The 15,452-nt window shown below is 39.6% G+C and overlaps 1 protein-coding gene across 2 annotated transcripts in view; it reads right to left on the reverse strand.

Moving 5' to 3' along the window:
• The window catches only part of EVI5L (ecotropic viral integration site 5 like), a 39,993-nt gene extending 31,098 nt beyond the window's left edge, over positions 1-8,895 (reverse strand). For both annotated transcript variants that reach the window (XM_015818315.1, XM_015818314.1), the window contains exons 1-3: positions 8,689-8,895; positions 1,749-1,938; positions 939-1,163 (exon numbers count right to left, since the gene is read on the reverse strand). In XM_015818315.1, coding sequence (XP_015673801.1) covers positions 939-1,163; positions 1,749-1,938; positions 8,689-8,870 — 597 coding nt within the window. In that variant the 5' untranslated portion in view covers positions 8,871-8,895. The remainder of the gene's footprint in view (positions 1-938; positions 1,164-1,748; positions 1,939-8,688) is intronic.
• Between the last annotated feature and the right edge of the window lie 6,557 nt (positions 8,896-15,452).

Genomic DNA, 15,452 nt, shown 5'->3' on the forward strand with positions numbered 1-15,452 from the left:
CTGGATATTCTAAATAACTGTAATCAAAGGGGAGGTGACTTAATTTTCAATGGTAACCAGCACCAGTTATACAGTGTGAATGTTGTTGAAGCTCATGGAATTAGTTATACATTGAGGTGTAAATGAAATATTGCCATGAAAATTCAAGAATCACATGGGGAAGAGCAACTAGTAAAAAGGAAATGTGACAGAGACCATGGAAAGAGTTTCACTAAAACAAATAGGACTGTGTGTGTGTGTGTGTTTGTGTGTGTGTGTGTGTGTCCCCACCACCAGAGAAGGCCATTGGGTGACTCTGGGCCACCTGCCCTCTCTTAGCCCAGTTGTTATGAAAAATCAGAGAGGAGTGAGCTATTTCATTCATAGAAACCACTCAACTCATTAATTATCTAACTGTGAATATATAAAATCAAAATGAAATGGGAGAGTGATAGGCCTTTAGAAATTTTCATCAGGCTTATTAATTAAAAAAAAAGGCAAGGGACACACTGGGAGGGGATTCTGGGAATTTAAGTTCCAGCACTCTTGGAGGGCTCTTCTTTTGAAAAGACTAATTTTATAGTACGTCAGAGGCTGCAAAAGAAATATCAAAGAGACAAATCTGCTCATTTGTAGTTGTTATACAACAATTTGATCTTCCCTGCATATACAGTCTTACAAGGAAAAATAATTTATTAGCATAAACTATTTTTTCCAATTAAATTCCAATACAATTAGCCTGCAAAGCAGTTTTAGTATGATCTGCAAGGATAATTATCAACCAAGAAATATTATAAACATCAACTGAGATGTTAAATGAAGAAAGCTGACATTCTAGATAACAAAAACTCATTTGATTTTAAGTTGAGATGCTGAAGTTAATTTCATGAAATAGACCTCTATTACATATAAAGGAATATATGTAATTTTGGGGGGAAAAAGTATTGTCTTAAACTTGCCTTCATAACATTGAAGAGAACCTCCTGGCCCAGACTGTCTTGCCCCTTGAAGAACTCATGTTCCGGGTATGTTCTGGCAATGTCTCTTCTGATTAACTTTTCACAAGGAGAAGACATTTTCAGCAATTCTGAGTATTGATTCTTCACAGGCATGTCTGTGGCACTGCACAAAAGCTGCCAAACAATTGCTCGGAAATGGTGAGGGATGCCTTTCCTTATGAGTTCCTAAGCAATGGAGGAAAAAAGACAAGATACTCTTGTAATATTATGCAAAGCTGGTTCACAAACACACATTTCTATAAATGGATATGGTCAATTTTAAACCCTCGACATAAACTAAGAGGAATACTGGGTACAATACTGTTATTGCATCCAAAATTACATCAAGAAATTATCTTAATAAGGAGTCTCCAAATTAAGGTTTTCATATTTATCCCGAAGTTCTTCTGGAATATTTGAATCCACAAAATAAACATTCAATACCTTAACCAACTGGCTTTTAGAAAACAATTTATTTCTCCTCTGGTTTCTGCCCTAAGCTTTAAAGAGTTCTTGCATCACTATTTTACATGCATTTGTTGTAAAGAGCCAGTATTCAAGTAAGACACTTTATTCTTACATAAAAAGAACTTTGTTTCTCACTGCCTTGCTTGTCCAAGTCCATAACTATAATGCAGAAATATACAATCAAAAAAGTAATTATTGGATAAGATGCAAGTATACCAAATATAACAAATGGAGACATGTCTACATGTCTACTAAATCATATAAAAACACGTCTACCACCAGAGAGGCAATTACTTTCCTCACCTTGAGTAACTTCTCTTTTCTTTTCCGCCATTCTTCCCATTCATTGACAATCCTTCCCCATAAGATCCAGGTATCCTCTTCAAGATGGCTCAGATTGGATGATGCAGAAGAACTGGATACCAAAGACGACCCACTATTCCTTCGTGAGCCATTCATAGAGCGTAATGACTTTGAATCAGCTTCCAAAAGCCTTGAAAAATGTAAAAAAAAAAAAAAGTTGTCTCCTTACCAGTTACATAACTAGGTTAGAATGCAACAAATGCTCTAGAGCATAATGAAACTTCCACATAAACAAGCTTCTTCAAACATTTCAACTAAGAGGCATTATCACACTTGTAGAGATTAAGATTGTCAATCAACATGTTGAACATTCTCCTGTAATGTTGCATATTCATCAGAAACTCTTCCATCTCTGAAGAGGAATGGAAGGATACATGCATAAATTTGTAATTTATGCAAATTATTCTGTTTGAGGCCCAGAATAGAGAGAATATGACAGAACATGGCATACTTCTTAGTTGTAAAAGAATTTTAGCATATATTTAAAATCAAGGATATAGAGAAATCTTTCTATCTTTAGAATGCATTCTGGTTTTACCAATTCAGATGAAGGGAAACTGAATGGAAACAATACAGGAAAATTAAGGGCCCTATTTATTTTATTTTTTTTGCTTTATTGTTAGCTGATTAATATCTTGGCTGTTGTATATATTTATTTTGGTTGTTTTTATTATTTTATTGTTTTTAATGGTTTTATAGTTTTAGAATTCTAAGTCATTCAGAGTCACTTGGCTGAAAGAAATTGAATAAATAAAATTAAAGCAAACAGAACTCAGTTATTTTTTACCAATCGTTTTCAATTCCATTTTGTACAAGGTTGTACCATATACCAGTCTGAAAGGATTTTCACCTTTTAGCCAAATGTTGTACATTTATAGTCAAGAACAATATGTACAGTACTATACTTCAGTAAGTAATCTTATTCACAGCAATATGAATTTGATTATTCAGATTCTTACAACTTTCATTATATAAGATTTTTCAGTACAATAAAGCATTTGATGTTACTTTGCTACATGGTCATATAGCAATCAAATAAGTTATTAACAGAAATAAGCTAACCGAAGGAATGTATACTCTTTTACATGTTTTAAGCAACTGTCAAATCCAGCCATACTAATTAACTGAAGGCGAACTCAAACTAGGATTCCCACTAATAGCTGACTCAGAACTGGATCTGGATCTATCTAAGCCAAATTCTATCCTTAGTTTGGAAGGAGCTTGAGCAACACTAATATACAAAATGTAAAACAAAATATTAAGAAATAGGTAGGCATTCATCCATCCATCCCCATTCCTTTCATGTCTGATTTAGCATTTATTCTTTAACATCTATCTCATGTGAATTACAATAATTGATACAAGGAAAAACATTTAACTTCTTTGGAACACGTAACATTTGATTTTGTGAATGAGAAATAGTCAATCCTTTCTGAAATATTCCCAAATTGCACCTCTGGCTATCTTTTGATATTCTGGAGGAATTGAAGCTGAACACAATAGAAAGCTCAAGGAGACTGTAAAATGACTTTTAATCATTAATAAGAATGTTCTTTCCCTACACAGAGATTGTTCTATATGATTAAAGTTAATCACTAAATGAAATTGCTGGTTTTAAATGGGAGGGCCGACCTGGTATGTGTTACCAAAACTTAGCTGAACGTCAGTGGGTGGGTGGGGATGTTCTCTCTCTAAAATATGCCATTCTGGATTGCAGGTATAGTACCAGAGATGAGATTGAGGTGCAGCTACTGAATCTCCGGCAGCATACAGACTAAGTCCAATTTTTGTCCCATAGCAGCCGCAATCTGATCTGATATTATGTGATGTTGATATCAGGACCATGGATAAATCACTCCTGTCAGCCTCACTAAGTAGCCCAGACCAAGAAAACTTCTATTGAGACTGGGTATAATAATAGAATCTTCCAAGTCTGAATATGCTGTACCCTGAATTAGGAAAATGTCTGCCTTAGCCACTTACAAATACTACCTTGTTGCTCTGAACTTAAAATATTTCAGCCTCTTTTGCCTAGCTAATGATTTCTGCATACCTTCATCGAGGTCATCTTCCTTACTAGCTACAACTCTCCTTTAGCCTTGGGGATTCGCTGCAGCTATTCACCACTGTACAAACGGAGGGCCTGTTTGATTTGATTTGTTCCAGGCAACTGATTAATATGCAAGCATTCCAGAGGAAATGTCCTGGTTTTGTTGAAGCTTGGTTGCATGACCTTCGGTGTAGCCTTGAATGAGGGAGCAACAACAGCCTTAAATTGGATGACATCTGTGGAGTCCCTGTGGTTTTGGTCCCTGAAGTACTCCTTGGTTTTCAGAAGTACTCCAGGAGATGAAAGGACACAAGACATACCTTGAGCAAAGATTGAATCCAACCAAGCAGATGATAACATGGTTTGCCTTGTACCATTAAAAGTGGAAAAGCTTTATTCCTTTGTTCCTACTGAATCTGCAGAGAGCTGAGCAGCAGCCCTGTTGGATAACTAGTTCCTTCCTGGTAAGGAGGGGCCAAAGGAGCCCTTGTGAGATCACTTAAGTATTATTCTACACATCTGAATGATCAAGTTACTCAAGTTTGCTTAGAGGTGAACTCTGGCTGGAGAAGTCCTGTGGAACTGACAGAAACATTGGAGGGGGGGAATGGTTCCATTTGTTCTGAAAGAAGCAGTGATCTATGTCTTCCTCAAGAAGACCTCCTTGTATCCAACCTTCCCTTTTTAGGAAGTAGAGTACTTGAATCTATCCAGTTGGGTTTTTCAGGTCAGGCTATATTACTCAGATGGCATTGATCATACTAGATGGCTAATGAGGGAATGGGGATCCATCCTGATCCTTTCTGATTCTCTTGGAAGCTTTAAGTATTGACAATGCCATTGATTGGGGTATTATTCTGCACTGGCTCAGGAAACTGAAAAGGGTGGGGAAGAGTTCTGCAGTGGTTCTCCTTTGGAAGTCAGTTCAAGTTGGTATAGATGGGGAAAGGAGAGGTCTAGTCCTGGACCTTTGATATGTGGGGTGCCACAGGGCTCAACTCTCTCTGTTCCTATTCATCATTTACACAAAGCCACTAAGTGAAATTATCTATTGCCATGGGGTGAGGTATCCTCAGAATTGATGATATTCATATATATCTGGTCCACGCTATAGAAGTATTGCCATCAAGGTTTTTAATCCAGTGCTGGAGGCAGTGAAAGACTGGCTGGAAAGAACAGGCTGCAACTCAATCTTAGCAAGACTGAATGACTGTGGGTTTATGGGTCCCTTGGAACTGCAGAACTTCCATCTTTGGTTCTGGATCGGGTAGCACTCCCTAGAAAGAGCTGCTGCACAATTTAAAGTTATGCAGTGGTATATACAATTTTAGGCACATCAATATTCACCAATATAATATCACTGCTACATATGTTGCCCTGGCTCCTGGGTGCAATTCAAGATATGGTTATCACCTTTACAACCCTACACGAGACATGGCCAGGTTACTGCTTATCTCCAAAGGTTTCAGCCCATCTTACTAGCAGAGCCACTGCTGACTGTAAAGCACCTTTGTTCAAAAAGTTTTTAACTGTGCCCAAAAGGCAAAATAGTGCTTTGAATATACTATTCATTCAGCAACAAAATACTGTAAATGTTTAATAGAGGGATTCCTAGGAACACCTACTGAATTCTGGGTAAAGGAGTCTATATTATCCTTTGGTGTAATCCATTTTTCTACTCTTTTTCACCAATAGACACATTGAGCAGTCACTCTGGACATAGCCACAGAGGGCAATAAGTGGCTCCAACTTTGAAGGAGAGAGAATACCGAGAATACCAAGAACTGGAGAGGAGGAGAGAAGGGAACCAACATGCTAGGCCCAGGCAAGAGTAATTTGGGAAAAAAGGAGGAGTCTTGAGGGACTAGACTAGAGGGATGAAGAGCAAGGAGGAAAGAAAGGAAGTCTGATTCAACAGCAGCACATCTAGCTTGCTACTTTGTTATCATCTCCCTGGCAAACAAGCCCATTCTCTAGCACCCCTGCTGGTACACACATCATTGCTTGAGAGATATATGCCCTCATGTTCCTCATTCTCTCCCACATATGTCATCCTTGAAGTTTTCAGTATCTTTCTACTCAGGGAACAGAAGTTGAATTCATCTGTCTCCCCTCTCTTTTAATCTCTACTGCTTCTACAATATTCATTTTGACATAAGCAAGCACGTGCGGTTGGCGTTCAGAGTGAACTGGCTTTTAAAACTTAAATTTGTTGGCATATGTACAACTTGAATACCTGCTTGTGGCAGCCCTGCCTATCAGATCTGCTGGGGGAGGGGCTGCTCCAGGTCCACTCTCTGAGACAATGTCTGAGGGCAGTTAGACCAGTGGTTCTCAACCTGTGGGTCGGGACCCCATTTGGGGTCAATCGACCATTTCACGGGGGTTGCCAAGCAAGGCTGTCCGCCATTTTTTTTGTCCGCCATTTTTTCCCCTTTTCCGGCGGGTGCCTTACCTCCCTTGGGCTGGGCCAGCTGGTGGTCGGCCTGCTCCGTCTCTGCCGCTTGCCAGCTACGCCTCGGCCGGCGCAGGGGGCGGAACCACGCATGTGCGGCGCTCCCAGGCAGGGAAAGTCCTCGACTTACGACCGGTTGGGTAGTCCTCGACTTATGACCGGTTTAGTCCTCAACGTACGACTGGTTTAGTCCTCGACTTATGACCGGTTTAGTCCTCGACTTACGACCGGTTGGGGTCGCAGCATTAAAAAGGTTGAGAACCACTGAGTTAGACATTTATCTCCTCTGTTGTGGCTCCTGGCCTTGGGATGCAACAATCTCAACTCTATTGGCTTTTTGGAGGCCTATGAAGGCTGTTTCCTTAGGCTTTACAACCAGGACATTAATATAACTGTTGGTTTCTGAGCCATTTTAAGATGCCTTGATTATAATATGATGATCATTCTTGTTTTTAATGGCATTTCACACTATTTTATATTGTTTTCTTTATTAATATGGGTTTTAACGCATTGTTTGTTAGCCATCCAATATTACTTAAGATGTATGGTAAAATAACTTATCCAAGAAAAAGATACCTACCATGTTTTCCCAAAAGTAACCCCCCCCAAAGGGAGCCCCAGTTTGATTTTCAGGGGTGGGCATAATATAAGCCCCCCTCAAAAGTAAGCCCTAGTTTGGGGTGAGGATGGGGACAGGGTGGTGGTGACGCTGCTCCACACACCCTGCACCGGCTTACCTTACTGGTAGGACTGCCGCAGCCAGGCCTCCCACGCCGTTGCCGTTGCTCGCAGCAGGACGCCATCTGGTGCTTTGGACTGGCCAGAAGCACCATGCGGCGTCCTGCTGTGAGCAATGGCAATGGCGTGGAAGGCCTGGCTGCGGCAGTCCTACCAGTAAGGTAAGTGGGCAGGCAGGTCACGTGCCCTTCCCATGCCAGACCAGCCCCTGCAGTCCCGTCCTGGGCGGTGGCGGAAAGGGTGCCGAGGTGGGGGCAGCCAGGTCGACGCTCCTCCGGCCGGAGCGGGGAGACTTTGCCCCGGGGATCCAGAGAGGCCGCCTTTGCAGATGGGAGGCCTGTTTGAGAAGTGAGTGGGGAGGTGGCAGCCCAGGACCAAAGTGGCAGGTGGAGCGCCAGAGGCTTGGGGAGGGAGGATGGGGAAGTGGGCGGGCTCCTGCCATCAGCACCCATGCCGGCTGCCCCTTCCTTGTGGAGCTGGAGAGCTTGCCCACCACCACCCAGATGCCCTCGCTTCCCTCAGGAATTGCATTTCTTTCTTATCTGACTTCCACCCCTATGCTGTTTCTCCTCCTCGCTACCACGTGCACGGAAACAAAAGAAGTTTGTGGGGGGGGGGGAAGTCAATCAATCAATTCCAACCTCGTGAGATTTTTTTTGCGAGAAGTTGGAATTGACCTTTCCCCCCCCCCCACAAACTTTTGTTTCCTTGGCAGTGGATCGTGAAGGAGAAATGGCATGGGGCTGGAAGTAAGGTAAGGAAAGAAATGCAATTACTGGGGGAAGTCAGGGCATCTGGGTGGGGGTGTGGCAAGCTCTCCAGCTCCACAGGGAAGGGGCAGCCGGCATGGGTGCTGATGGCAGGACACCTGCTCGCTTCGCCATCTTCCCTCTCCGAGCCTCCGGCACTCCACCTGCTGGTTTGGTCAGCCTGGTCACCCCAACCTCGGCATCCTTCCCGCCGCCATCCAGCATGGCCGTCCCGGGGCTGCAGGGGCTGGCCTGGCCTGGGCACACGCCCCACCTGCCCTTTACCACCCTCCCTCCCCAAGCCTCCGGCGCTCCACCTGCCGCTTTGGTCAGCTGGCTGTCCCCACCTCGGTGCCTTTCCCCTGCCGCCCAGTATGCCGCCCCGAGGCTGCAGGGGCTGGTCTGGCACAGGGATGCACCCCGCCCGCATCAGTACCGTACCTGGTTCGCCACCACACTCTTACCACTGCTTAGCTTCTCCACCCCATGCACAAGCCCCGCCCCACAGCCTACTGGTACCGGCAAAAAGTAATCCCTCCCCGAAAGTAAATCCTAGCACTTACTTCAGAGCCCAAAAGAAAGTAAGGCCGAGTAGAATAAGGATTGTTGATATTGAAGCCGATATTTTTTTTATGCCCAATAACAATATTTTCAGATAGAGTAGAGGGAAGAATCAGAACTTTTTGTTATCTATGATTGTCTCCCATTGGGTAGTATCTATTTAGTATTTGTACATTAATCCTTCAAGAAATACTGTATTTAACTGTGTGTTTACAGGGGCCATCCAGTAAAACTGGAACATCTGGCAAACATTTAAACATTAAACTATTTATATCCTCTGGCTTTCAGTCAGTATCAGAGCAGTACTAGAACTTCAGAACGTCCTACCTGTTTTGTTCTTCCAACTTGGCTAAGAGCTCCAACTCATCCGGGCTCAAGTTCTCGGAGTCGGAAGTAGGGGAACATGCAGGCATGGAGTTGACAGAAGAAAGTGCTTCATGGGAAGAAGAGTCAGGGCTGACCGCTGGACTTGCCATCTCCAGCAATTTGAGAGTCACAGGAATGTTCATTTAGAAAGTATTCTGAGACAGTGATCAGGAAAGTTAAGGAATCACCTGTAAAAGATAACAGAGTACATAAAACAGCAGTAGTTTTCTCCCTTCTACTTTACAATTGATGCCAAAATAAGCTGTTCACAAGATTGGATCATAATCTTTGTAGTTCAAGACTGAATTGCTATTACGGAGCAAATAAGAAAGAAACAATATAACTGATAACCAAGGGTTCTGTCTTTCTTTTTACATTTATTTTGTGAAGAAGCATTTCTTTTCAGATAATCATTTGGATTTTCCCATTAATCCTTAGAAACATTTGGCTGCAAAAATTGTAAAATTCAGAGGAAGTAAACTGCTTTTCCAAAGACAAGCCTCTATAATTTGAATGTAAGTCACAAATTTTATCCTTACCAAACACTCAGAATAACTCATTGTATTTTTCAGCAAAATTAATATTATGAATATTCTACAAGTCTTCTTCAATATAGTCCATATAGTCACTTTCTGCTTGTAGCATTAAACTAAAAAATTAATAAAAGTAAAAACCAGTTTCTAATATATAATTAATATAATATAATATAATATAATATAATATAATATAATATAATATAATATAATATAATATAATATAATATAATAATATATAATAATATATAATAATATTATAATAATATAATATAATATAATATAATATAATATAATATAATATAATATAATATAATATAATAATATAATAAATATAATATAATATAATATAATATAATATAATATAATATAATATAATATAATATAATATAATATAATAATATAATATAATATAATATAATATAATATAATAATATAATATAAATACTAGATCAATAAAATTATAATTGAAAATTATACAAGAACAACAGGAGCAATTTGGAGATACTGCTGCTGCTTGAAACTAAGACAGCTAAACGGACCACATCATAAACGTAGATTACATTTGTCTTTCACAGCTCTGTTTCATACTCTCCTGACTTTAATCAAAGTGAAAAAAGCTTCTTCTGTTGTGGAGTTTTGATGCAGAATGCTTGTTTGAAGAAATCTGCCAAGCACTACTTTGTGAAACCATTGTTTCCAAATTGTTTCGGCCCATCCTATCAGATAAGGCAGACTAGATATGCTCCGGATGGTGAAGCAGTATCACCTGGTGGACCCCAGGAAGCATGCCTTCTCTGTCAGGGTGCTTTCCTCATGGACCAACCTAATGAGATACAGAAAATCTCAACCTTGTTGGCCTTCCAGAGGGCTGTGAAGACCTGATTTCTTCTTCCTAGGCCTTATGGTCAGAATGTTAATGCGCTACTGGCATGGCTATGGCTACATTTGATATATATGTGATTTTTTGGGGTGGCCTTGACCCAGTTGCTTTTTAATAGATTTCTACCATTTGATTGTTCTTCTGTTTCTGTTCATCATCCAGACTTTTCTGGGTAGACAGCTATATACATTTGCTAAATAAATAAATGAACACAGACTTTTTGACTTGTTCAAGTCTTGTAAATAATTAATTTTACTTGGTGTTTACCTTATTTGTTTTGTTGAATTGGTTGGTCATTTGGTGGCTTTCGCTATGTGTCATGCAGAGTGATTCTGCTTTAGGTAACTCAAAACAGTACCCTTACATTTTACAATGCCTTTTAGATGCTTAGCTCTCTTAGTTTTAGAGAAATCTGTTCCTTTGTTAAACATTTCCTTAGTTGCCCAGTATCACCACACTGACATCCAGCCACTGTCCTGTACTTGCAGGTATACTGCTCTACCAAAAAAGTACAAAGAAAGAAGCAAGGGGACTTGAAGGTCTTCTGAATGGGCGGCCTCCCGTGCCTCGAAAGGGCCGCTTGGCCTGGAATTGTTGCCTGGACTTAGGGGCGGAACGCTCTGGTTGACGATCAGGTCTAGGAGGAAAGGAATGGGGAGGCTGAGACCACTCCAACCCGGTCCCTGGACGAAAGGACTGCCTGCGGGAGTACGAGTTAGACCTTCTGTCTGCTCGTCTGGTAAGGTGTGTGAGCGTCTTACGTTTGTCTCTGTTCTCCACTAGGTAAGGGTTGAGGGCCTCTCCAAATAGATGGCTGCCACGGTAAGGGGCAGTTGCTAAGCACCACTTTGACTTTGCGTCTGCAGAAAAAAATGCAGACTAGGTTATCTAACTTAGTGATCCCCAACCTTTCCTGCTCGGCGTACTGGCAGCGGGGGGGAGGGGATGGTTTTGTGCGCGCATACCGCTTTCACAAATGCAGTTTCATGCATGCTCATCCACCACTTCCGTGGCCCAGATTCCAATGGGCTGTGGCCAGCACCAGGGTTTGGGGACCCCTGATCTTACTCATAGCACATAAATTTATTGAAATTTAGCATTCGGTATTATTCCTGTTCAGTCACACAACTGTTATTAAGAGGCCAACTTCCTAACACATAAATACAGAGAACATTTACTTCATAACTCCCGTAAATCCTTAGACTTAAGGATATAAATCTAGTAGTCTGGAACAACTATCAATAGTTTTGATATAAGATATGATGAAAAATTATCTTTTATTTTTCTATATAAAGATAAAATGATGTATATAAACATTTGATGGTGAGGATGTCTGAAAAAAATAAATCCACACAACAGTATTTTTAAACACTGATTACTATTCTGCTTTTCCTTCATGTTGGTATAAATAATTCCCATACCTCCAATAATTTTCCATAACTATTCTGTGGAGCAGGTTGCCCAAAATGCATAGTGAGTTTTCATGGCCTAAAAGTCACATGGGGCTGGTCTCCCACTGATAATACCTGAACCATTACACCACCGACTCTCAATGATGTTAAAAGAAGCATTATTTTAATAAACATTAATTAGTTTATACTTAAAACATCTTCTACTTTTTTGAATTCTGCTCAAATCATGAACAGTAATCTCTAATTTTATACCCCAGAACCTTCTATTATCTTTTGATTTTTATAAATTATAATTTCAATGCAACAACGCATTTATTCTAAAAGCTGTCAAAGAAATACAGTAGCCAAGTGTTTTCTCATACAACTGATGTTACTGCATTTTTTAAAAAAAAGTTTTTTTTTGGTACCAGAACAGATAAACAATGTTGAGGCTAAACAGAAAACTGATTAAACTTTAAAAGAAAAGCAATTATAAACTTAGACAAGACCTGCCAGGTATTCTAAAGAAAACAAAAAATGAACTATTTAAAGCAATTTTTTTTCAGTGTAATGTATTGCCTTAAATATCTGATACTGAGAAACAAGCAAGAGAAAAAAGGTATCTCTTAACTATGTATTTGGCAATAGCTATTAAAAGTGCCATGGACTACAAGAATCAACAGGTCCTGGAGGAAATAAAAGTGCCCCCTTGAGGCAATGATCAGCAAGGAGAAACTCAACATATATGGGGCATGTGAGGCAAAAAGATAATGGACTAGGAAAAAAAATTACACTTGGCAGGATTGATGGAAGAAAGGAAAAGATTACAGACATGGTAGATGGAGAAGATTCAGAGAAATAATATCCTTGGAAGATTTACCAATTGTTGCTATGGATAGATTGAGATGGTAAACTTTTGTCTATACAAACATCAAATGGTGGCCCATGATTCAATAGCACCTGACAACTAAATGGATTTATAGAGAATTAGTGAATGACGCAATGACTCTCATTGACTCCCTCGTCATCAGTTCTCAGGCTGAGCGGAAACCTCCCTTTCCTTTTTTGGATGATCATTGTCTCTATGCCCGTCCTCCCCTCTTTCACTTTGTTCTTCTCGCTGAGGGTCTTAGGATGCAGGTCATTCGATCCCTCCTTACCCCTACCACATACTCTATCCATTACAGTAACTCCAGGGGGGAGTTAATTGGAGCCTGGATAGAGTATGTGGTAGGGGTAAGGAGGGATCGAATGACCTGCATCCTAAGACCCTCAGCGAGAAGAACAAAATGAAAGAGGGGAGGACGGGCATAGAGACAATGATCATCCAAAAAAGGAAAGGGAGGTTTCCGCTCAGCCCGAGAACTGATGACGAGGGAGTCAATGAGAGTATACGGAGGAGAAACAGGAAAGGGTTGGATGCTAATGTTAAGGATAAGCCAAGAACGCAGCTTAATCAGCAGGGACCAATGACACGGTCCAGGAGCCGGATGCAGGCGCTGGGTCATCTTATAGGTCGTTCCCATTTATTAGCTTTAAGAACCCTGATGATGTCGGAAGTTTCCGATGAAAGCTCAGTTTTATTAAAATGTTTTCTAGTTTGGATTTTCCTGGTGGTCGAGATTTATTTGTTTGGTGATATGGATATATATATATATATATATCAATAAACAAACGTGAGCACCAGGGAATGCAATAGAATAATTTAATAATAAAAACACCTAATAAAAATGCCTAGCTTTCGTCGGCATCTGTCGACATCATCAGGGCTTACAATGCCGGTCATGTACACGGAGAGCTTATGCACCAGAGACAAATTCCTTGTGTGTCCAATCACACTTAGCAGAACAATCTAAGCAGAACAAAATGCTTGAATCAATACATTTCATAATTTATAATCTCAATATGCAATCTGTTTAACTGACTATAGGTACTGTAGCAAAAAGGGATTGGCAGGGGGGTTCAGGAAAACGTAATGTCCCATATCATTATGCTAGGTGTTTTGAGGCAGGCAGTAATTAAATCTCCTTTGGAAAAAAAAACATTGTGGATCCCAAATAGAGAATTGTTGTCTGGTGATTCATATTGCTTTTGAGTAGATTTCTGAATGTTAACAACTTGAGATATATTCTTGGCAGTACAGAGATATAAGTAAAATTGCTATGGTCTAGAGGAAACTGAAAACATAGAAGATATACGTGACACTAGATAATTGTTTATTGTTTTATTTATTTTTGATGTTTATTAGTTTACATTGTTCCTTGTGATCTCTTCCTTTGTTAATAAACAATAAAGAGATATATAGTGAAATTTTGCATTACAAAACTCAATTAACTGTGGCACAGGGCAAATGCTTAGGGAAAAAATTCAAATAATTTTAATATAAAGAGTCAATAGTTTTTATTGAGTCTGCTAAGCTGCTGTATAGAATGTATAGGGCCTTATCAAACTGCCTTTCTGCAGAACTTACACTTTTATAAGGTATTTCAGATCAACCTAATTCCACCCTCCTGTCTAATTTTGTTGTTTTTATTATAAAGAATGTTTAGGGGCAAAGGGATAGGATACAAATCATGTAAATTAAAATCAAATGAAGAACAGTGACAACTGAGAAATGCAGTTGTTGGCAGACTGTAGTCAAAAAGACAAAAAATGAAGCTTCTTGGTTAAATCTATCATTTTCCTCCAGTGAATTGGCAATTGCTGTTTCAAACCCTTTTAGTTTCAAAAGTAGGTCTCAACCTAGAACCTAGTACCCTTAATCTCCCAGTCTGGCCTCCATCGTAATGATAGAATTTAAAAAATTAGAGGCACACGTTAAATTAGACAAAGCTATCAGATGGGATGATATTCCTGCTGAACTTTTCAAAATTAACATTCACTGATGGGCACTAATTTTAGCAGCCTTTTTTCTGCCATTGATTCCTTGCTGTAATTTCAAAAGTCTGTCAATTACTATTACCAGTTCCCAGGTATAATAAAGGTTTCTGTGAAGACCTCAGCAATTATCATTTCATTAATCTGCTACATGTTTGTTTTGCAGTTGGCTGGGGGGGCGGTCTAAGAAAAATCCACGAACCTGTTAGTGTTGGAACTGGCAAGTCTAAAATTGACCACTGCCTGAATTTCAACAGAATTCAGAAAAATACTGTGCCAATCGTCATGAGGCCTTTCATGCTGCCTTTATTGATCTTGAATTTGTCTTTGAGCCCATCCCAAATGACAGACTGGAAAAAGCTAGAAATTTCAGTCTTAGATCAAAGGCTTTATTTTCAGATATGAAAACTACACAAAAACAGTTTTCTTAAGATTGGTTGAAATGCTTAAGGACATTTAACACAAAACATCTCTGAAAATAAATGAATGAAAGATTTATTATAAAGTATTTATTTCTCTAGAAGCCACAATCTTACAAAGCAGATTGTCTTAAGTGACTTAAGCTGATATATTGTCCATAAGGTCTAGCCCTCTTAGCTCTGTATGATCAACATCACTCCAGGCATGAAGTTTTGCTGGAATCAAAATCAAAGGTTGCAGCCTTTTTTCATTTCTTATGGCATCTGTTATATATACAAAAGTCAAAGACTTTATAAAACATGTCCGTAGAATACTGGTAAACAATTACATTGCTGTTGTGCAATCAGAAATCCAACTAAAATTTTCATCCTATCCTATTTTTAGTGATTTGTTCTCAAGGCACCAAAGTGACTTTTCTTGAATCTGTTTAAATGTCTTACCCTCTGCAGTTATGCAAGGTAAATCTGATAGTATCCTATGAGACATGTCCATGCTTTTCTTGATCTGCAGAGCCAATGGCATGTGAACTATACAAGGACTCCCAAATTTACTCACAACACCTCTTTCTAATGAAATGCCCATGTAGAAAACTTTTGTGTTAAATATCTTAAATTTAAGATG

This window comes from Protobothrops mucrosquamatus, unplaced genomic scaffold, assembly GCF_001527695.2.
Source record: "Protobothrops mucrosquamatus isolate PMUCROS unplaced genomic scaffold, P.Mucros_1.0 scaffold716, whole genome shotgun sequence".
Lineage (NCBI taxonomy): Eukaryota > Metazoa > Chordata > Lepidosauria > Squamata > Viperidae > Protobothrops > Protobothrops mucrosquamatus.